Raw genomic sequence first — 22,871 nt, 5'->3', positions numbered from 1 at the left:
TGATTCCTTTTATTCTATTAACTAAGTTCGACAGCATTTTGCTATGTTAATAACTCAGTTGTAATGTATATAACAACTGTATATTAATTTCGTTTACTAATTATTCTCAGTATATAATTAAAGTTATTACCAGTAGCAATAAGAAAATATAAGTACGTTGTTATTTCACAAACAAAGTGGCGCTTTCTTTACTTTGCCGTAGAAAGGGGAAAAACTATATATCATGTTCTCCTGACCAAGTTGCTAAGCGCTACAGCGTCCGTTTATCGTTTCGTTCAACACATTGCACAAAGATACTGGGCGAAAGTTACGTTATACAAAAAGTCACCGGACCAAAAAATAGAAGAGAAAATGTATATCTGAAATTACGCAAAAGCATACTTTATAAACATGAGGTAGACAAAACTGTAAATAAAAATTAATTAAACATTGAAATTTTGAACAAAATTGCAACATTTTCAAGTATACATTAGTAAATTTAAATTATGACTATTTATGATGTAATTTTGTAATAGCCTGTCCTGTGTTTAATTTCGCCCTATTTAACTGAAAATTAACAAAGAATTACATACCTGTAATACCTGTCAAGAAGTAGACTTGAAATTAATGAAAGATAAACAAGATTAACACATCATATTTTATAACATGGAAAAACTCACAGGAACGAAATAAATTTTGAAGAAGATTTATTATTGAAAATCTGACACATCACTAACGTGGTAACGCAGCTTAGATCATTTTTAGGTACAATGTCGCTACCGTCAGATCATGCATTTCATCGTTAAATGGTTTTCATACTTCACGTACTTCAAATTAATTTTAGAGGTTTTTTTCCTCAAAATTATCTGCAATAATATTTACAGAATTGCAAAAATAATTTTTAATGACGTACAAGTGCTATACAAATTCAAACCTGGCTCTTGGATCATAAACGGTCTAACATGTAAGTAAAAAAAATGACCACCTACTGAATGCATAGTAACCATAGTTTTTCATCACTTAAAATAAGTAGGCAGCAACCAGTAAGGGGGGACGATTCTAAACTATATTTCGAAATTTGCTTGTTCGTTATGAGAGTTCTAATATAATGCATACACATTCTAATTTAAGTCTAAGATAGCTTCATGACCCTGGGGCAAGGTTATTATGTGTGCCGTCTGGATTTTACATTTAAGACATAACAGTTCATGACTTAGAATATTCAACATTAATATTAAACAGGTATCAGAAAACAGTAAGCTGTTCTATAAATTAGTTTTAAGCAAAATACCAGTACGTTCCGCCGTTCTCAAATCACGTCTGTATCTCTTTCTGCCCTCCATGTTGTGTGAAGCAATGAGCAGGAAAGTTGTACACCCACAGCACACTGTGATAACCGTGTCGCCATTATCAAGATTACCCAAGTTGATACAGGACCGGATACCTGGCCTGACCGTCATCAACTTTTCGATTCCAGGAGGTCAGTGTCAACCCATAACCTTCAACTTTTATCAAAGCATTGGAAAAAAGAGACAAATATTTAATATGCCTTTAAACCAAACCAAAAATTAGAACCATTGATAAACACCTCGAAATTCTTTGGTAAAGGTCTCAAATCGTGCTAGATAAAGGGTGATTTAAGTTTAACATTGGCATATGTCCCCGGGAAAACAAAACATTAATAATTTATTCTCTTCCACTTTATTTTATTTTATTTCTTCTTGTGATTACTATTTCTGTTTTAAACATTTGTACGTACCTGTATTCAGTCTTATTTTTACACATGTTCAACCTTATATTAACGTTAAAGTTTTAGATACAACTGTAAGTTAAAATATTTTTACAGAGCTTTACAGAGATAGTCCAGATTATCCGAAGTTAGCGAAACTCATTAACGAAAGTGCAGCTGATATTATTTTGACGTATCCTCATGTTTTGGACAATTTAGTACAACATGGACTTTGCTGTGATTCAATAAAATGGTTTCAATCGACTAGCGCTGGTAAGGTACTTATAGACGCCAAAGCCAATTTCGATATCAGATCCTCGGCTATGTTTGATATCTCAAAATTACCCGGGCTTTTTAATCGCAAGATAAATTTGTGTTTTATATAGAAAAATTAAATAAGTCTTGTAGTACTATTTTTATTGTCAGTTATTCAGCGTAATGATAGGCTTGATGGCTCGACGAAGATCCACTACATATAGGTTACAGAGTTCGATGCACCGTTACAATTTTTTTTTATCTCAACCTGTGTATTTATTCCATTATATTCATCGTTAAAAATTTTGCAATAATTTAAATGCATGGATACCATCAAAACATTTCTTCATACCCCCTTTAAACGAGGTTAGGGGGCAGGGGGTTATATAGAAATCACCATGTCCATTCGTCTGTCAGTTAGTTTGTCTCTGTCTGTGTAAAATTCGAGTCCAATCCATATCTATCTGATCTAAAAACATTGGAAGTTCTTACTTCACAAAGAGATTGCTTATAACCTGACGGTGTGTCATGACATTGACCAAAGGTCATTTGGGCAATTTCAAGGTCATTGTTTACAGAAAAATTTAATACCTTTCTGTGTCATATCTTGTTTTAAAGGAAATGATTAGAAGCAAAACTTTGACACAAAGCTTGCTTGTGTCTGACCTCTAAATATATCATGACTTAATAAGTTTTATGTCACGATAAGAAAAAGAAGCAACCAATATTTTTTAATACAGAAGTACTTGTGTTATGATTTCTTTATCTTACCGAGAAGTATCATTTGTGAGCTTGCTCACAGTACCTATAGTTTTATTTTACCTATAGTTTTATTTTATTTCAATTTTATAGCTTCAAAGAAATATAAATATTACATTTGTACAATGAACAAAATACTTTGGGGCTGAGGGTTGGACAACCTTAAACGAAAATTAAAGGTCAATTAGAAGCAATTACGATTTCTTCGTATATTAGATTAGACATATATTTTCGGAGATTTATCTAAAATGTAATCTAAAAAATCAAAAAAAAAAAACGGTATATTTCACTTTAAAATGTGAATTATTGAAATGCATTGATTTCCTTCCTCATTGATGAATCTTTTTATTTCAAGGTGCAGAGGAATTGTTCCATGCATTCCCAAAGGTAATTTTGTAGCACGATGGTTACGGTTATACATGTAATATAAATGAACATTAATCAAGAAACTAATTTAAACTATATATTTCATGATTTTATACAAATTGTTTTGTTCCATGGCTGTATTTTAGCTTTTCTGCTACCAGTAATGAATAATATAAAGCCATGGCAAAGAAAGACGGGGGGGGGGGGTGTAACTTTACAAAACGGGTATTGTTTAATATTAAACAATCATTACTTCCATTCTTTTGTCGACTCAATACATCCCAGTGAATTTAGAATAAAAGATACCACCAAATCTGAGTCGTCTGTTTCAAATCTAGGTATTTTACTGGGAAAAGACAAAAATACATGTAGTCTATACACTGTTCGTTATCGCCACATTTCATTCAAAACATTTTCCAACAGTTAACAACTTTTGGGTCCAGTTTATTTTTTAGTAAAGATGGAAATAAAAAATTGAATTGAGGCTATGATTTAGAAAATGATAGCACAAAAAATAAAAATAAAGAATTTTCCGTTGGCAATAATCACTATGGGTAAAATAGGTATTGTTGCTCAAAATTCTATAAAGTTCGACACATAGAGAAATAAAAACAAAGAAAGAAAGAAAGCGGGAGTCAATAAAAGTGAATGCATATGGCGTGTAAATGCCTTTTTTTACGATATTCATCATATTGTCAAAGCCTTTTAGTCATTAGATGAATATGAAAAACAAATATTCTTATGTTTTAGAATAAAAAAAAAAGATAATAATATGCAATAGGAGCAATAAAAATAAGATATTAATATGCAACAGGAGTATAATAAGTAAATGAGGGGGAGATGAACTTCCTGTTTTAAATGATGTCTATTGGGTGTTTAGTGGTGGTGTTGGCGTTCTTTGATTACTTTAGAATAGGACAAGTTATGTTTGCATGACAAAGAATTTTCAGCCCTGTATCTTGCTTATTACTCCATGAATGACTCTCAAATTACATTTGATCATTAGAAATGCATTTCTAAACCATTGTAAATAATAGAAACAGAAATATAGAATTTGACCAAAATCGTGACCATGCCCCTTTAAGATTAATTCATGATTCAGCGCTTAAAATATTTGAACAAAATAAATGTTCAAGTAAATTTCAGTGAATTGGCATAATAAGTGATTAATAATTGTATACTTTAAAAAGACGAAAAAAGCATACAGTACATTATATGTTTGCAGTTATTTGCAAATTGTAGCCACCAGACCATATGGTATTCACACGTATGGGTGAAGGGTTTGGGGGGTTCATGGCTGAGTATGTACTAGGCCAGATTATTTCCCGGGAACATTACTTCCCTCAGATGGCGGAGTACCAACGACAGAAGGTCTGGAGCAGGTATAAAGAAATTTCATTTATCTCTTTATTAACTGTCGCCGTGAAAATAGAACTTGGTATTTAAAGACGATGATCTTTATAACCTTAAACTGTTATTCAATTTCAGATCCAAATTTATCCAGAAGCGGTCTTTAGCTTCATTGACGATTGGAGTTCTGGGAACTGGTGCTATTGGCATTAAGAGTACGATACTGTGTGTCTTAGAAATGAAAACTAGTGTGTCAATTTACAGTAACTATCGTGCAAGGTTTCCTTTATCTCAATCATAAGTTGGCACTAGTACTAATACTAATCAATATAAAAGCATCGCATAAACCATGTCATTTTTGTAAACTTTATGACGGAAATATAGTTATAAAGATCTGAGTATTTATAAATTGAAGATACATTTGTGATTCACTTCATCGGTCATTTGTGTTACTGATAACACGAGAAATAGCCAAAAAAGCAGATTGTTTGTCAGAGTGTTGAATGCTAGATTGGCAGTAGAATAATTTTACTGATCAGATGTAAGAGCATTATTGTACAGGGTTAAACAGAACTAAAGTTTCAATTTGGTTGAAAGTTTTAAATGAAATGATATGACATATACTGGTTGCTTTATTTTGGTCTGTGTAGTTGCTGAGGCATCCAAGGCATTTGGAATGACAGTCAAAGGACTTGCTAAAACAATGAAAGAATCGATCATGCCTCACTTTGATGTTATTCTGTAAGCCATATGTAATTATATGTTCTGTTTATACAATGTAACAACAACAATGAAATACGACGTTGAATTATGATCAATATATATTTATTATAAAATGTTTGCAGAAATGTTCATAAGTTACAATAAATATCAGAGAGCCATTTTGATTTATACAGACAGAACCAGGATCTCCCCAAATTCCTTGCCGGATGTGACTATGTCTGCAGTGTTCTACCAAGCACAGTGGAAACCAAAGGGATGTTATCTGGAGATGTTTTAAAAGCATGCAAAGAAAAGGTTAAGCTGGCTTATCAAATTTTATCATGTAGCTTCAAAGGTTGTAAAGTACTGTGTATGCTAGTAAAAATGTTAAAAGAATAATAACACACTCATATTTGCATTGAAATATAACAATCGGAACATCTCTCGACTTTTTGCGTGATGATTTTTCCCGATCTGTAGTGACAAGTTTGTTTATATATTTATTAGTTTTTTTCATTATTCTATTCTATTCATTATTCTATTTTTTAAAATTCTTTTATTATTCGTTTTTGCTCTGGCGCTAGAAGGAAGAATTTGATGTGAGAATGAAACAAATCGTTGTTTCACTGATCCACGTCCCAATTGTCCGCAAAAAGAAGCGTTGAAACATGTAGTAATTGACTTTTAATTGATATTCTTCTAAATTACAGAAAACTATCTTCATTAATGTAGGTCGAGGGGACGTTATTGACGAAGCTTCTGTGTTTAAGGCTTTGAAGTAAGTTTTCTTTATTCAAAATAGTTTATACATGCTTATAAAGTGTACCCCGCTTACATCCCAATAGTTACTTTTTCAGGTAAAAACTATTATATTAACCAGGCTGTAAATATGACTAAATTCACTGTGTTCAAGTATGATATCTGCCTATTCATGTTATTTTTTTTTAACTCAAAACAATCAAAATATCACAATTGTGAAAGCTTTCTTCTAAAACATACATTTAATTTTGTGTTCACAGTAAGTAATTATCATGATTACATGACATAAATATAACCATGCATTATATGTTACACTTAACAGCATGGGTTGGATAGGTGGTGCCATTTTGGACGCCATAGACAGGGAACCACTGCCCGCGGACAGTCCGCTGTGGACACACCCAGATGTCGTCATTACGCCTCACATTTCGGGACCCGTTACGACTGACAAAGTACAGGCTTTCTATGTCTATATTTTATACATGTATGAACCAACACAAGGAATCGATTTTGTAATCTATAAGCATAGTCCATTACATGTCATCAATGATTATTTTGATGTTTAATCATAACATTGCTAAAATTGTATAAATTCATTTTACCTTTGTGAATATTTTCTTTCTAAAATTAAAACGAAATACTATCATAATATATCCCACCTTATCATCTGCCATGGTAAATAGGCATTAAAACTATTCACCGGCTGCATTCCGGGCGGATTTCTCTTGTGGGTTTTTTTCTTTTAACTCGGAACACCTCGTGTGTAAAACGAGTCGCTACGTTAAATTCAATGTTAAATCAGTATTCTGTTGAGCATTAACAAGATCTGCATCGCCTAAAAATCAAGTTTTTTGGGTATGATATTAAAATACCTATTCACTGGCTATTCGGACGATAGCAAGTTTACATTTCCCTCGGCTTTGTCTCCTTAAATAGTTGCTGTCCAGGGGACAATAAACTTGCTATCGTTCCCATAGCCAGTAAACAGGTATATCATAAGGAATAATTTAAGGAGTCATTCTTTGGATATCATGAATTGGTCAAATACGGTCGGGTAAATTATATACATCATAATGCCATTTGGGCTCTATAAGATTTGATCACCCACGACCATTGTTGATCACCTCACAATAGTCAAAGAACATTCCGTATTCCATAGATATTGCTATGCTTTACGGTCTAGAAAAAAGATAATGCAATGACACTCTGTTGATCTATTTGTTTTATCTTTATCGTTTTTCATCAAACGTAATTTTACAGTTACTGTTTTTATCCAGTTTGTCTTACACTGTTTTTTATATCAATATAACTGAATTTGATGCTGCGATTTGAATCTAATTGTCCGATAAACAAGAATATGCAATTTGTGATTTTACATTAGAATAGGCCTTTTTATGATAAATGATAAAATACGATATAAAAAGTAACTTAAAATAAAAACGTTAGTTTTTTCTTATTTTTTCAAAAACATCAAATGGGTTAGTGATAGATTTGACATGTTTGCTATTCCCTTACCAGGTTAAAATCAAATAAAATAAAAATTTTTGTTGTATAAAATTTGTTTCTCCTTTTGCAGATTGCCAAAGTCTTTGATTCGAACTACAAGAAGTTTCTAAAAGGGGAGGAAATGGATTATGTGGTAGATTGGCAACGGAAATACTAGTTTAATGAATTAATTCCATTTGTTTGTATACATGCATAAACTTGAATGGCTCAGGCGATGAGAAAATTGCTTTTCATCACCTGTACAAAGTAAATATCGATATATCTGCAGTAAAACGCGTGCTATAAAAATAAATTATATTACATTAATGATTACTAGATATTCTTTTCTTGATTGTTTTTGTCAGTGTTATATGTTCAATGTGTAAGATTATTATATCCATATAATTGCCATGCTGTTGTTTTTTTTTAATTTACCAGATGACCGTAAGTGAATGCACAAACTTTATAACAGAATAATTTGCGTTTTATTTGCTGAAAACTGATATATTTCAAAATTTACAACATTACACAATAACATGTTCATGTATTTAACGCCATAAACATTAATTTACATAAACATTTTGAAATAGTTATTAAACTTTAACTTTCAGGTTTTTATATCGATATCTGTATATTTTAGATGCATCGCGACGGTAGTTCGTTGATCGTCATGATGATAGATACGCTGCTATAAGATAAATTTAAAAAATGACCATATTTAAGGTATTAAGAATTCCATTAGCGGGCATTTGTCCGTATTTTTGAGCGAGGGAAGCATCGTGCAGACACCTAGGTCCCCCATGCTTCAAAATTGATCGTAGTTAGTTAAATTCCATTACATTGTAAATAATTTCCGGTGAAAAGGATTCCTCCCACTTTTATATACATGCAATATACATGTAGCTTATATTCATACACGTACCCCAGAATATATAATATGATAAATTTGAGGGAACTGCCCCCTCCCTTACCCTTCCTCGATCGCCTCGGGGAACATGTTAGAAATTGTACAATGTATGTACCCGAATATTAACAAATCAAACTGATAATACGGTCTGACCCATCCCCGTATATTCGGATATTCAGGATTGGATATGGATTGTATTTATTAATTGTCACTATTTACCTCAATTCTCACAACGGTTCAGGATTTTTACCCATCGGGTCAGTTTTTAAAACAAGATGGATGGTTTTTTGCTGATCAGAATTTGGAAAAGTCTCCCTCCACAATTACAATGCTATACATGTGCCTGATTTGTTGGCGCTGAGTGTTTATCATGTTAAATTTAATGGCTATAAATACTATACAGACATGTATTAAAGTTACAGTCTCACTTTTTGTTTGAAAAGTACTTTTAATCAATGGGACGTCGGAGATGATTTTATATGCATGTACTATAACAACCCTCGTATTTGCAAAATATAAATATCTACGGAAAAATTAACAAAATATCAACTTCCCGAATATTCTTTTACTAAACTTAAGCCTTCTAGCATACAAAGTATTAATTTTTTGTAAAATTTAAAGCTTGGTGAATTATACCAGTGTAGTTATTTGCGCAATTTTTTATTGATTTTGTAAACAGATGACATTGATAGGTACTATGAAATGAACATGTAAGTTGTATATGCAAACTGCGCAATTATTAATCTGTCAATAACTATGTTGGAAAGTCCTTGGAAAATTATATTTTGGAAATTAATTGCGCAGCAGCATGATCTCACACGTCCAGGTGTGGGACAGTAAAGCTATATTTGTCATATTTACAGAATCTATGGAGTCCTGATATTGCAAGCTTGTCACAAAGTACATGTTTTCTGTTAACCTTTTACATGTAACTTATACTCATGTTTTGTACTGATGCGGGAGATTGTAAGCCCACATCCCCCGACGCTGTGATGGACAGTTTGACAGTTTTGATACTGTATTTAGAATTAAAATATTGTTTAGGAATTTGATCACTAAATCTACACTCATGACCAGCGCAGGTGGTCATGAGTAACCAAAACTGTCTGTCCCGGCCGAAAGGGTATATATATGCATGTCAAATTGTTAGAGAATGAGAACTGAATTGGAACAGAACGGAATTAGACCAGCTTTGATACCACTATACGATCCAATAAACTTGTGAAGCTTTTTACCCGACTTTTGACTTTGTCAATAACAAGTACAGACGGGGAGACTTTCTGCGGTAGAAGTCTTACAATTATAATTCATTTCAATTGATTTTTACAAAATGTTACATTATAAAGAAATATTTTATTCACAAGTTTTTTTTCATTGCCACATTATACATCAGTTTCATTTAAATTATACAGAATGATGCTTTAAAAAATATCTAATTTTTAAAAATCTTACGTTCGTTTCCATTAACTTTAGATTACATTTTCGTTACCACCGTTAGCTTAAATTTTTATTAACACAATTCTCTTTTATTCTGGAATGGAGCTTTGTTCCCTTTTTCAGAAAAGTTTTCAGGGAAATCTTTTCTATCTTTCATCGTTTATGACTTGTTTTGATCAATTCCCAAGGGCTGTTACATTCTTAATGTTTTATGCACATATTAAGAGGCAATTTGTGCGTACAAATTAACGTGAATATTTAATATTGTATAATTTTTGGCCTGTGAATTTCTTATTTCTCTCAGATGCATATATTTTAGAAATACGTTCAGAAAAATAGAACAGCCACTTACATAGCCAGCAGTTTCTTTCAGTTGAATATTTAGATCTTAAAAAAAAGTAACTGGACCATGAGTCCTGACCGTCAACTGACCTTGATCGTCTGCCTTAAATTATAACACAAATAGCTAAAAAAAAAAGATCTGGTAGTCTTAAGCTAATATACTACATAAAGTTATTTTGAATATAAATTCACTCGAGTATTTATATAATATGATTTAACATACAAACTTTAATGTAAAATTGTAGTATGGGATCGACCGAAGACATAGAAAAGTGATAACGACCTCGCAACGCCAGTTTTTATCAATGCCTTTTTGTGTCTTGGGTCGATCTCATAACAACACATCAACCTACAAGGCAATTCATTATTAAATAATAGGGATAATTATTAAGGATAATACATGGCAAAATCTGTATCACACTCCATATTAGCATGAAACTCCAATACCAACCCGAGGACCGAAGCCCCGAGGGCAGAAATTGGTCACACTAACTAACAACAAAGAAAAACGGTCTTAAACACTAATTAATTATGGCGGCTTATTCTGTCCCATCATTAATTGTTGCGTGCTCATTAATTGTCGCACTGGTGAATAAGTCATGGAGTTTGTGAATTGCAATTGTTGCAGTTGCAGACATGTCATTATTAAATTCGTAGTTCCCAATTTCTTGAAAAGCATTGTCCAGCCCCGGTAGATATTTGTCACCTCATTACATCGTTTTTGAATTCTTTTGATGCCTCTGTTGTTGTCCCTTTTAAGAATTCTGTAAGTCAGACATGTTTTTTGTTCATTGATAGAAGAAGTACTGTATTTGTTAATCGAAGAAATGTTTTTTATGGCTAGAATGCTGTTGTACTAGAGTTGTCAGATTACCTGCATGTTCATCAGTCGCAAAGGTGGAATTTCTTGCGCTATTGTTCACCTTTCCTCCTTGTATACCAGATTCTTTACAAATTAACTTTATGATATTTTCTAGTGCGATTTTAACCCATAGGTTGTCACATATACCACGAATTGCTCGTCGATTTTCTGTTAATTTCAATATAGAAAAAAGAGTCCTCGGATTGCATTTTATCGGGTCATCGCTACCGGATATCTCGGGTTACCTACTAATAAGTTATTTTTTTTCAATTCAAATCAGATTTGACATTAACAAGGATTAAAGCAATATGAGCTGCAATTTTCATCTTGAAAATTTTTTTACGAAAAGGTGTTTTTCTTCTAAAATGAAGAAAAAAAATCATGGTTTTAAATTTCTGTAAGCTGTATTTTTGTGGGAAAAGCCGTTAAGAAGCCTTTATTGGAGCAAAACTGAATTATTGTCGTCCTGTACAAAAATTGATTTGCTATATATTCCTTATAAGAGAAATCTTTCTTCTGGCAAAAATTAATGAATTTTTTAAACTTTATTCACCATGAAAGTTTAAGTTACATGCAGACTTATCAAACTAGCAGGTTTCTGCAGCAAAATAATTTTTTTGAAAATACAGCTCATATTACTAAAAAGGTTTATCTTTGTCTGCCGACATATTTTTTGGGGGGGTGGGGGTGGGGGGAGGGTGCTGCTCTCTCTAAGAATATGTCACCTGTTGATGTTTCCTTTCGCTCAATGTGTCTCCATCTAAGCTTTACGTGTTCAGTTCTTGAAAGCATACAGAAGCACATTGGATTGTTAAAATTGTCAGTGCTACTTAAAGCTTTAGATTTGCTGTAATTTACCAATAAACATATAAGTGTGTCCCTTTGAAGGGGATTACCTATTCTAAAATTATCATGACTGAAAATAAACTAACATACTTCCACCGAGAAAATTGTTGGAATACAGAATATCAATTTCATGTTGTGTAAAGGGATCTTCTTTTCTCTCTTTATTGCCTTTGCCTTGCTGTTTCAGCAGCTTTCTGTTGGAAAGCAAAACATCTCATGCATGTTTGAACTCTCTGTCTTCAATTATACTAATAGTTGAATCTTTCTCAACCCCACCCCCCCCTAAAAAAAAAACCGATTGATGCTGCATTGAATTGACTGAAAGGGTGTCTGGTTTATATTGGTCTCCTTTCTGATTGTTGCAGTCAAAAAACTGAGCCAAATAGGTATTCAGCTTCCGTTGACGGATATCACAAAGGTCGCACGTTTCATTTATAATTTGCAGCCAGCTTATTATTTTGTTTAATATGCTGTTGCTTTTCTAGCAGTGTTAGGATTCAGCTTATTCATAACAAAGTTTTTTATCTAGAATTTTCTTACCCTAATAATTCATCCAACTCACCACGTTTCCTGGCTAGTGATTCTAAAGTTCTCTTTCCCTTTTATAACTCTCTTCCAGAACGTTTCTCCATCGCATTTGTTTACAGGTAAAGACGTCGTCTGCTTCCAGGGGAAATAATTAGAGGAATGAAAAGTGCAAAGGTGTAATAAAGGGTAAAATAAAAGATGATGAACAGGGGGGGGGGGGGGGGGCTGATAAAGGCGGTTAGTAACAAAATAATTGTTTTGAATCAGAACTAAATCTAAGTATTGACTTTTAAAATAGATGACAATGCAATGAAATCGGATAGTACATTATTAAATTCCTTAACATAAAATGAAAAAGGACAACACTACCCTGCAGTTTCCATAAAACAAAAAATCTAAGGAAAACATAGTCTCAGTAATATCCAAACTGCTGCTGAAATCCTATATTTTCCTCGATTTAAAAAAACACTCCTAACTTTTATACGCTTTGCACGGAAAACGTTATGTTGCATCCAAGTGACACAAAACACAAAACACAGGATTTTAGCAACACTTTTCAAGTTAAGCAGTTTTCAAACTATTTATTCGTGTTAAATTTTAAGTTCAATGAACACAGGATAATCTTGATCTATTTGGATTGTTTTATCGTATACAACGAAAGAGGAAAGCTTGGCTGATAAATAAAAGCAAAATAACATATCTTTTAGCAACTGATTCGTAAAATCCACATCTCTTCCAATATTCTTATGCTCAATTATCAATAAGTAATGCAAAAATACTTTAATAGAGTTTTAAGATTAGATATATTTTGATTCAATTCAGTGGCGTCATAAATGTGTAAAACTACGTCATACAATCATTTTTGTGAAACAAATTGTCTCCAGTACAGTAATAGGCAAATAACAACTAAGATTTGAGATTTCGTGGAGTTAACTCGTGTAACTCTGATACATATGCTTTCTAAAAACTCCCGCGAGCTACTATTTTCAATTTAAAAATATGACAAAAATAACAATACATGTCAAAATCTACATCATATTCTATATCAACCCTGGAGCAATATCAGTTCTCTAGCCTTCGGTCCTCGGACTGATATATGAGCTTGGGTTGGTATGGGATGTGATACAGATTTTGCCATGTATTACTCTCTCTCTCTCTCTCTCTCTCTCTCTCTCTCTCTCTCTCTCTCTCTCTCTCTCTCTCTCTCTCTCTCTCTTTAAATTCAAAGTTGCAAAATTATTTCATAAAGTATTTGATTCGAAAATTTTAAGATATATTCTATTTTTTAAAATCTAACAAGGGAAAAATGTCATTAGCGTCCTTTTCTCAGAGCACAATGATAAGTATATTTAAAAAATGATGATTACTCATGGTTTGAGTTCTCAAAATGTGTTTGTTATCAGGTTAAAGTTTATGAATAACATCTGATCTGGTCTAAACACATGACATTTTTAGTCCTATTTTAATAGAATAAGGCTAGAAAAGTGAATCACACAGAAAATTTTGACTTTTCTTTTTCATTTGGGGGGGGGGGGGAGGGGAGTGATTGCACACAAAACTATAATATTTTAACGCTTAAAACAGCCAAAAAAATCCCAACATGTCTCGAAAAAATTATTATTCACCTCAAATTTAATGTCACCAAAACTAGGTCATTAAATGTAGTTTTATAGGTCTATGAATGTGTGTGTTGGTTATCTCATTATTTAGTTTTTTAATTAAGCAAAACAAAAAGGTAAAGATTTTATGAAAACTAATTCAGACAGGTTTTTTTTTACCTGGTTATTTTTTTTTATTTATTCAGTTTGTCTTTTTATGAGTTGTATTTCATTTTACAAAGAGATTATTTGATAATTTGAACAACGAAGAAAATATTAATCATAATTTAAATCGTAGATAATTTTTTTTTATTATTCACAAAGTATTCAAATACCACAGCTTAAAGAGGTTATCAATGACCAAGACCTCGAATTAATACATAACACAACAATATAAGTTCTATATCATACAATTTACAATTCAGTATCACTATTTTTTTTATTCTACGTAACCCTTAAAAGTATGGTGCAATTGCAGTCAATTTTTTACTCATAAATCAATAACGCTACGTAAATCTACAACTATATAAACAAGTGCATTAAATGCAATTTCCATTTCTCAGAAACAGCTAACGAGTATCGCCTTTCAGTAATCTTTAATTTGTTTTCTAATAATTAGAATTTTAGTGTCTGACAATGTTACACTATACACAAAGGGTATTTATCTTTTTGTGTCTACGCTTCATCCCTTTTTCACTGGGAAAAACAGGTAAGACATTACACTTTGTAATCTAGATACTATGTTGTTGTAAAAATATATAATTCTTGTACCGATGTTCATGTTAGTTATATGTAATAAATCTTTAGTTTTCGTAGGTGAATGATATTTCACTCTTTCAGTAATCTTATTTTACCAAGTGTGTAATGATACTTTAATAATAATACATCAATTTGGTCCACTTTTTAGGATCATTTTCCTTTCGTTTACATGTGCACTAAAAACAATAAATAAAAGTTGCCTAAAATTTATGACAAATTGGGAAAAAATTTAGGAGATAAAGTGGATTTTGAAATAAGTGGACCACAGAAACTAAATAATTGCTATAAGGTGGTATCCGTGTGGCTCTCTAAAAGAAAAGTGATTGAGCGCGTTTTTCTTTACAAAAAAAGAGTGACCTTTTGTATTATTATCCAGTGTAATTGCGGCGGACAGACACTAACATCACATGACCAAATATAGTAATCATTTGATAATAAATATAGACAGTTCAACTACTCATTGATCCAAAAATTGTAAATCAATAAATCAATACATAAGAAGCATTATAAGAAAATTTAAAATTCCCTTAAAATTGAATCGATATCATAATCTTGATTTGCATCTTATATTATTCATATTTGTGCAACATGATTTACTTTAGATCAGTCAATTTATGTATGAACGCGCATTTTATTTTTCAAATGTAATTATTTTTAAATTTTCAGATTTTTTTATTTTATTGGTTTTATTCATTCGAAAAGTAAAATTATGTAAAAAGGTAAAATGAATCGAAAAAAAAAAACTAAATTGATATTGAATTACTGCAATGCACTGCTCCTTATTATATCAAGTATATCTGCTTATTCATAGTAGATGAAGCAGTAAATTCATATCAGTCAATTTTAATCAAAGTACTGAAGTACTGCCTGGAGTTGATTTTATCAATTATCATTTATTTTAAAATCAACTTATCTTGTATTGCAATTAGTTTCTAGTCTGTATTTGAATTACGCACTTTTTTATTATATGAATTTTAGACTTTTCCGACAAGAATTTCGAGAAACCCCAAATGAATCATGTTGTGTAATATTTAAAGATATATTTCAAACTATGAATAAGTAATCGAAGCAATTATAAAAATTGTATGGATTCAAGCACTATAGATATCAAACTCTATAGTCTCGTTCAACCAGACGCGCGATTGTCTCCGTTAATCTCCGACAAGCAAGAGAGCCTCTCCGATTCGAGCGTTTGGTTGAACGAGGCTAAATTAAACTCGGAATACATGAGACTATGGAAATATCTTAGTTGTTTGTAGTGTATAAAATCTGACTATTTTCAAAGTGTTTATTGATTAGTTTCCTTGTCGAACAATGCTTCAGCATACATTGCATCGAATTTTTCTATTATGTTCAAGAACTAAGTCTTGTCAGATCAGCGGTGATGATTTGTGCTTAGGTCCAAACACTGTTTCACTTTCGGTTTGCCAGAGTAACTGCGTAGGAGAGTTGATTAAAATGAACTCCCAAAAATGTAAAACCATTCTGAAATCGTTGTCTACTTTATTGAAGATAAATCAATTTATCAATTCATTTGTTAGAATGATTGCTTTTAAACGAACATTGGGATATAATCCTTTTCGAAGATACTTTACAGTATTAAAAGTCAAATGTTAACACTAATTTTTTTTTATTTTTTAAAAAAGTGAAATTGACTACCAAAGATGAATAGTCTTCTAATTATATAGAAGAAAAAATAGACTGTTAAAGGTTTTTTTCTGTAAAATTGAATCATCGACCTCTTGAGATATTTTTACATAAAATAAGAGTAAAAACATGTTCAACCAGAATTTAAATAAGACACAGTTGGAATAAAATTTCTTGTCTTTTATGGTTATCTTTTATATTTCTTATTTTTTTTTTAATCAGATCACATATACTCACTAGTTGTCCTTTTAAAGTCGACGTCTATTGATAGAAAGTGTTATTTTTCAGGTTACTTACACATCTTCTTCTGATGTGGGATTTTGTTTCAAAATAAATTGATATGGTGCATGTATGTAATTACTGAACTCACCCCTTTAAAAAACTAAGCTAGAATGTTTAAATGTTATCGCGAACAACACGTTTTCTTTTCTTTTTTAATAACAACATCGCACATTTCCTTTTTCGCCGAATTTATCAGATGTTACTAATGTGATATTGAAGCAGAACATGAAAAAACTTGCATTTACCATTGCTCCTTTTGCCCATACATTGAACATTGAAATACTACAAGTTTAAAATCTCAAAAAAAAAAATTAAAACCCGTGATAAAAAAAGAAATACAGAATTGAAGTTGGTTTGCCAACACACACACACCCACACACACACACACACACACACACACACACACACATATATATATATATATATATATATATATATATATATATATATATATATATATATATATATATATATATATAAGGAATCATTCTTTGAGTATTATGAGGTGATAATTTCGGTCGGGGCGTGATCAAATCCAATAAAGGGCTTTATGATAGATTTGATCACGCCCCAACCGAAATTATCACCTCATAATATTCAAAGAATGATTCCTAATTACTTATATTTATGTAATTTTGAGCCATCGTACGATTAAATATTTAAATATAAATAAGCAAACCCCGCTGGCGCCTCAATTCGGCGTCATTTGTATTATGGGTTATATAGTACAAAATCTTGTATGGATAAATTTATTTGTCCATAAAATGCTTATTAACATATAATAAACTAAACTAATTTTTTCAGATGAAATATTTCTGAGGCGGACTACAACACGAATAGACCTAATAGAGCTTTCTATGGCAATATGGTCGGGACATTTCCCCCGTCGTAGTGACTGTACCTCCAAGTGTACCCAGGAACCGGACTGTGTGTCCTTACTGTACAACATGGCTGACGGATCATGTGACCTCTTCAACGTGATCTATGACAGTGACGACAGAGGTGACGTCGACTATTACTGGGTGTTGGAAGACAGGGGAACTCGATGGGGTAAGCTATAACTGGACATTGAGCTATACGAATAGTCTTGTCAAGTGGAAAAAAGGTCGAAAATGTTACCCTTCATAATCATAAAATACATCTTTTTAAAGAATTTTTTTTTTATTAATAATAACGTTTACTTGAAATAAAAAAATAACACTGAAGATAAGGAAATACCATCTATTATGAGCTAAAGAATTTTCATTGTAGTTTTTTTTTTTCACTTTTCACAGAAACTTTATAACAATCCTAATTTGAGAAACCAAACCCCTAGTAAACAATGCCTTTAACATTATCAGTTTGTGGTTGCAATGAATGACTTTATTTCAAAAATTATAGGCATATTTCATATTTTCATTCGGAGTTCTTATTGTGTTTGGATGTTTAATAAATATAAAAATATTTCACCGAATGGATTGCAACGTATTGTTCCAAAAGTTATTCACACGGACAAAAAATACACAAATGAACCAAGATGTTAATTTAAGAAGAGACAAAAACATGTACATGTAATGCTGAGTAATCAAAGTTTCAAATTACAACGAAAGGTTATGCAATTGACCTTATACAGTTTCACATTAGAAATGTGTTTAATAATGATTTTACCGTAAATAGGGATGTCAACGAGTACTCGACAATTGCTCAGCCATAACGATCATCACTAAAAATGTTCCTTGTTGATTACTCGTTAAAGTATCAGTCACATTACTCAGCTATCGGGTAAACGATGTGCTACCGATGCATTTTTATAGGTGAAATTGACGTGGATGCCGACCGGACACCAATAGTAATCAGACAGTGACTGCGGTCATCGGACACATCGATGGAAGTCATCGAAAGAAAATAAGTTGTTTCCACCAATGTTCTGTCGCTTCTCATCGGCAATACATCATTAACACATCATTGAAGATTCGGCCGCTGTATGGCCGATCATTGTACGGTGCGCTTTGAGTTTGAGGTTAGAGGTGTTTAACAAACATCGGCCGATTATCGACCTAACATTTGCCCATGGTCAGCCAACGTACGAACAACATTTAATACATCGGCCGATTACCGCTTGAATATCTGCATATGTTTAGCAATGCATCGCTGGGCCTTTATTGGGCTTGTACAAGTTGTGCACTGTAACATGGGTAATCTCAGATGCTTCGGTGCAAAAGACATTATAGTTTATTGACCATGCAAGGTGTGGTAATTACTTAATAGTTCTCGGCCGACCATCATCCGGGTATCATACAATGTGTGTAAGATGGTCAGACAACAATTGTATGATGTTTGCTTCACGGTCCGGCCACCCGTCGACCATTGTAGGATTATCGGTAAAGACTGTCCGATGTTTGTCCACTTTATTGAGGCATCGCTCACATCACCCAGAACTCCGGTCTACGGCGTCCAGCCGAGTAATGTGACTAAGGCATTAGTAAAAAAAATCATTTCATTAAGAGCAGTTATTCGGCAACAAATAAAAAAAAACATCTTTCCCCGGCATTTTTGTTCCTTACATTATAGTTTGTTCCGCCGGTGCCTATGGTATAATTTAAGTTTCTGATATATTAGTGTCCAAGATATCCTGATTTTGTAGATCAAATAAATTTTTTGATAAAAAATCAAAAGTTATGCATTTAGTTTAGGAGACTAAGTTGATATTTCTTATATTGTAGAGTCTTAAGTTTAGATAGAAATTGGTAAAAATGTTAATTCAATTAAAAGTTTGATTTTATTAGTATACTTGCTGTTATAGTCATTTATCCTTCATTGTTCATTAGATACGAAACAAGGACCTATCATGGAACAAGACAAGTTTGATTTTTATTACTGTAGATAATTTGTAGCTCAATTATATGAAAGCGTCAAAAAAAGAAAAAAGAAGATTAGCAATGACATTTGATGTCGGATATTTAGATAAAAACATTTTCAAAAAATAGTTTTAATCGACAAGGTTATCCAAGGTTATCCCTACTAGTTCTTTCAAAATAACGAAATTTAACCGCGAACATTTAAAAGATTTTTTCCTTGCAGTTCCAGAGTCGTGTCTCGCCCTCTCAACTTGTTCTGGCATTACAACAAACGGAGAATACTGGGTCTATCCAGCTGTAACAAATCGAAGGTTAACGAAAATATACTGTCACAACCTAGCGACTGAGCCTTCACATTTTATAACTTTGAAATATCCCAACAACTTTATCATTCATGACGAATCAAATTGGATAATACAGCACAGACAGTGCCAATCGGCTATTCGCCTCCGGTTAAAAAAAACTAAATTTTTAAAAGTGAAATTACGGAAAGAGGTAAAACTTGTGTATCGCATCCTTTATTTTATGTATAAACACAGATGGAATTATACTTGTAAATGATATGTTCGGTATGTTTTGAAATACTTTAAAAATGCAATGTCCGTTTACAGAGCATGGTGGTAAATGGAACTGATTATACGTTCACATCGCTGACGGGATCAAAACCAATCCAGTATGGATATGCTCGTGACTGTAATGGGGAACACTTCAGGAACCCTTGTCCTCACTTTGGGACAGCCACCATTGATACCAGAGGGACTGGACTGATTGTTGATCCTACAGTATGATTGAATGTTGAATACTTTTTATAATGTTTTCTTAGCTGCATTAATATTTATTTTATTTCATATTAATAGCTGCCTATATTTATACAAATTTCGTAAATAGTATTGTATCAAAATCAATTTTTTATATAACATTATGCAGAGGTCGGCTCTCATATTGGATTTGATATAAGTAATCATTGTCCAAAAGCTGTTGACACTGAATTTGATATAAGTAATCATTGTCCAAAAGCTGTTAACATTGAAGTTGATACAAGTAATCATTGTCCAAAAGCTGTTGACATTGAAGTTGATATAAGTAATCATTGTCCAAAAGCTGTTGACATTGAAGTTGATATAAGTAACCATTGTCCTAAAGCTGTTGACATTGAATTTGATATAAGAAATCATTGTCCATTAGCTGTTGACGTCTTTAACGTCACAAAACGGGCTTATTTCCGCAATTGTGCAAACAAATGAAAATAGTTTCAGTTTTCTTTCATATTTTGTTTTTGGAAGTAAAGAGCCCAGTTCTACTCAAGTACGATATTAAGTGATGTTTTTGTTCATATAATTATAGTTAAAATTGGATTGGTTACATCTGATAGTGTACGTCCTTTAATAAATTATAATGAATTACTAGCTGTAGAATATCGTATTTAAAAAAATAGTTGGATTCATGCATTTCTAAATCTAAGAGGAGGAGGGAAAATTATTGTCTCTAATACAGAGGGTTCCCCCTAAAGGCTCGTGCGTAATGAAACCCTAATGATTAAAACAATCACTAACTTTCGCAGGCTGCTGTTTTATATGTGTACATGGCGTCTTTCCGACTCCAAGGTAATGGTCGTTCTTTTTCATAAAATTGTTGGTGTTTCCCTCCAAGCGCCTGCCTCGTCGAATCCCAATGCCAGCGTGTTTTTTGGGGTATTTTTTTTTTTACAAAATCAGAGTTAAGTTCTCAAGATACGGTTTGTCAGAAGAACTAAGAATTCAGTTCGTTATAATCAAGACCATTTTTGTGTAATGCACTCTTCTTAATGAGCCTGAGTTTAAACGCAGGAATATGACTCCCAAACCATGACATATACACAATAACACAAACAGTAAATAATGTATGGAATAAACATTTCTTAACAATATTAAGTTTGTATTTATTATAACTTTCAGATTAAATTTGGTCCCATGAAAGGGTTTGGGACGGCTATAAAGAAATTTCATCGTTCCGTGAATAGGGACCTGATTTCACTCACCTGTGCAGGATGGTGCGGCCTTTGTGGACCGATCTCTGAACCAATCAGATTCCAGCATTCTATGGAATTCAGTAAGTTTTAGACAGCTTTGTTTGAAGAAATAAGAACACTTTATATGTTAATGAGTAAGCAACATTCTAGTTTCAGCTGCTGACGCAAAAGCTGTTATTTGCAACAAGTGAAAAGTTCTTCAAGGAAATAGGTATAGTAATACATAGTAATAAAATTACACTATTTTACATTACATTTTAATTGAAAATCAATTAAACAACATTTGTCTAAATATTTGCAATTGTTTTACAAAGGATGCTGATGATAATAGACCATCATTATCGACATTGGATGGATTTTTACTTTACAATGACGATTTGTTTAAAAAAAAACATCACTTTATGAAGGAGAGAGTTACATTTTAGTTTTTATAGAAAGTTGTATTGACAAAAACGTATTCAAAAGCGCTGTATGTCACTTAAATGCAGTATGTTGATGCAAAAGTTAAAGATCAATTGAACTCAGCGTATAATATAATATTGTAATTGTTTGACCAACGCGTATTTTGCCTTTTTAAAGAATTAGTCTTATTACAAAACCTAGATAGAAATTTAAAAATGATTTGGTAATAGTCATCCATGTCAAATAGTCTAGAAATATAAAATGGTAGTTAATCTTAGATCTAAAAAACCTTAACAATTGCATCTTTCTTTTATTGAGCCACTTATACAATATAAGAATTCTATAATTAATTTCGTTCATTTTTTTTAAATATATATTTGTAGGAAGTTAGTTTCTGTAAGGTAGAACAGATTATTTTAGGAATTGCTATTATTTTAAAAGTAGATAGAAAGTAAGTCTCTGTAATATTGAAAAGAAATCATGAACCTTCAACAAATTGGGATTTAATGCTTGATGAGAAGTCCTAACCTTTTTTGTTATGTCGATAATTTAAGTAAATTTTCTAAGATAAATGTAACACTTATAACTATGCATTTGCTGACTTTATCAGTAATTTTTCAATACTATAACATTGAAAAATAATACGAGGTTGTTATATGGTATACAGTGTATATTAACATTACATTAAATTCCATCGGGATATTAATAATCTAAGAAGTGAAGGCGATTTTGTATTTTTATTTATTATATTTTTACAAAATGTAAATCAACTTTTTTTAAAAATCTGCCAATAAAGGTATTTCTATATCTCCAATAAACTTTTTACTTCTGTTTAATTGTTGTATTTTGTTTTATGCCGTTTTGTCCCAAAGACATACCGAATTATTAATCCAATGAGACAAATTTGAAGTTGACTAGAATTCCCTGTTCCTGTAAACTGTTCCTGTCATCAAGATATAGTATTTGAATGTTGATTCATGTACCAGTCAAACATAAGGGGGAATAATTTATAAATTTGAGACATCAGAAAGT

The 22,871-nt window shown here is 32.0% G+C and overlaps 2 protein-coding genes across 2 annotated transcripts; both read left to right on the top strand.

Annotated features, from left to right (window-relative positions):
- Positions 1–1,251: 1,251 nt before the first annotated feature.
- LOC128157985 (glyoxylate/hydroxypyruvate reductase A-like) lies at positions 1,252–7,793 on the top strand. The gene is made up of 10 exons (XM_052820655.1): positions 1,252–1,459; positions 1,826–1,981; positions 3,078–3,109; positions 4,331–4,470; positions 4,577–4,653; positions 5,089–5,179; positions 5,335–5,455; positions 5,851–5,918; positions 6,222–6,351; positions 7,476–7,793. The coding sequence occupies exons 1-10, from the start codon at positions 1,321–1,323 to the stop codon at positions 7,560–7,562; spliced, it is 1,041 nt and encodes a 346-aa protein (XP_052676615.1). The 5' UTR covers positions 1,252–1,320; the 3' UTR covers positions 7,563–7,793.
- A 6,747-nt stretch (positions 7,794–14,540) lies between these two features.
- Positions 14,541–22,645, top strand: LOC128160565 (uncharacterized). Its single transcript, XM_052823901.1, has 7 exons — positions 14,541–14,613; positions 17,397–17,642; positions 19,653–19,924; positions 20,041–20,211; positions 21,364–21,517; positions 21,588–21,648; positions 21,752–22,645. Exons 1-6 carry the CDS (start codon positions 14,541–14,543, stop codon positions 21,626–21,628), a joined length of 957 nt encoding a protein of 318 aa, XP_052679861.1. The 3' UTR covers positions 21,629–21,648; positions 21,752–22,645.
- The last annotated feature ends 226 nt before the right edge of the window (positions 22,646–22,871 follow it).

The sequence above is a fragment of the Crassostrea angulata genome, chromosome 8 (assembly GCF_025612915.1).
Source record: "Crassostrea angulata isolate pt1a10 chromosome 8, ASM2561291v2, whole genome shotgun sequence".
NCBI lineage: Eukaryota > Metazoa > Mollusca > Bivalvia > Ostreida > Ostreidae > Magallana > Magallana angulata.
This window is presented reverse-complemented; position numbering and strand designations above follow the sequence as displayed.

Bases quoted from the DNA above. Each gene is read 5' to 3' on its own strand.
- LOC128157985 (XM_052820655.1), top strand. From the start codon at position 1,321: ATGTTGTGTGAAGCAATGAGCAGGAAAGTTGTACACCCACAGCACACT. The intron at 1,982-3,077 runs GTAAGGTACTTA...TTTTATTTCAAG, and splicing joins GTTTCAATCGACTAGCGCTG to GTGCAGAGGAATTGTTCCAT. The intron at 4,654-5,088 runs GTACGATACTGT...TGGTCTGTGTAG, and splicing joins TGGTGCTATTGGCATTAAGA to TTGCTGAGGCATCCAAGGCA.
- LOC128160565 (XM_052823901.1), top strand. From the start codon at position 14,541: ATGTTACACTATACACAAAGGGTATTTATCTTTTTGTGTCTACGCTTC. The intron at 14,614-17,396 runs GTAAGACATTAC...TAATTTTTTCAG, and splicing joins TTTTTCACTGGGAAAAACAG to ATGAAATATTTCTGAGGCGG. The intron at 17,643-19,652 runs GTAAGCTATAAC...TTTTCCTTGCAG, and splicing joins AGACAGGGGAACTCGATGGG to TTCCAGAGTCGTGTCTCGCC.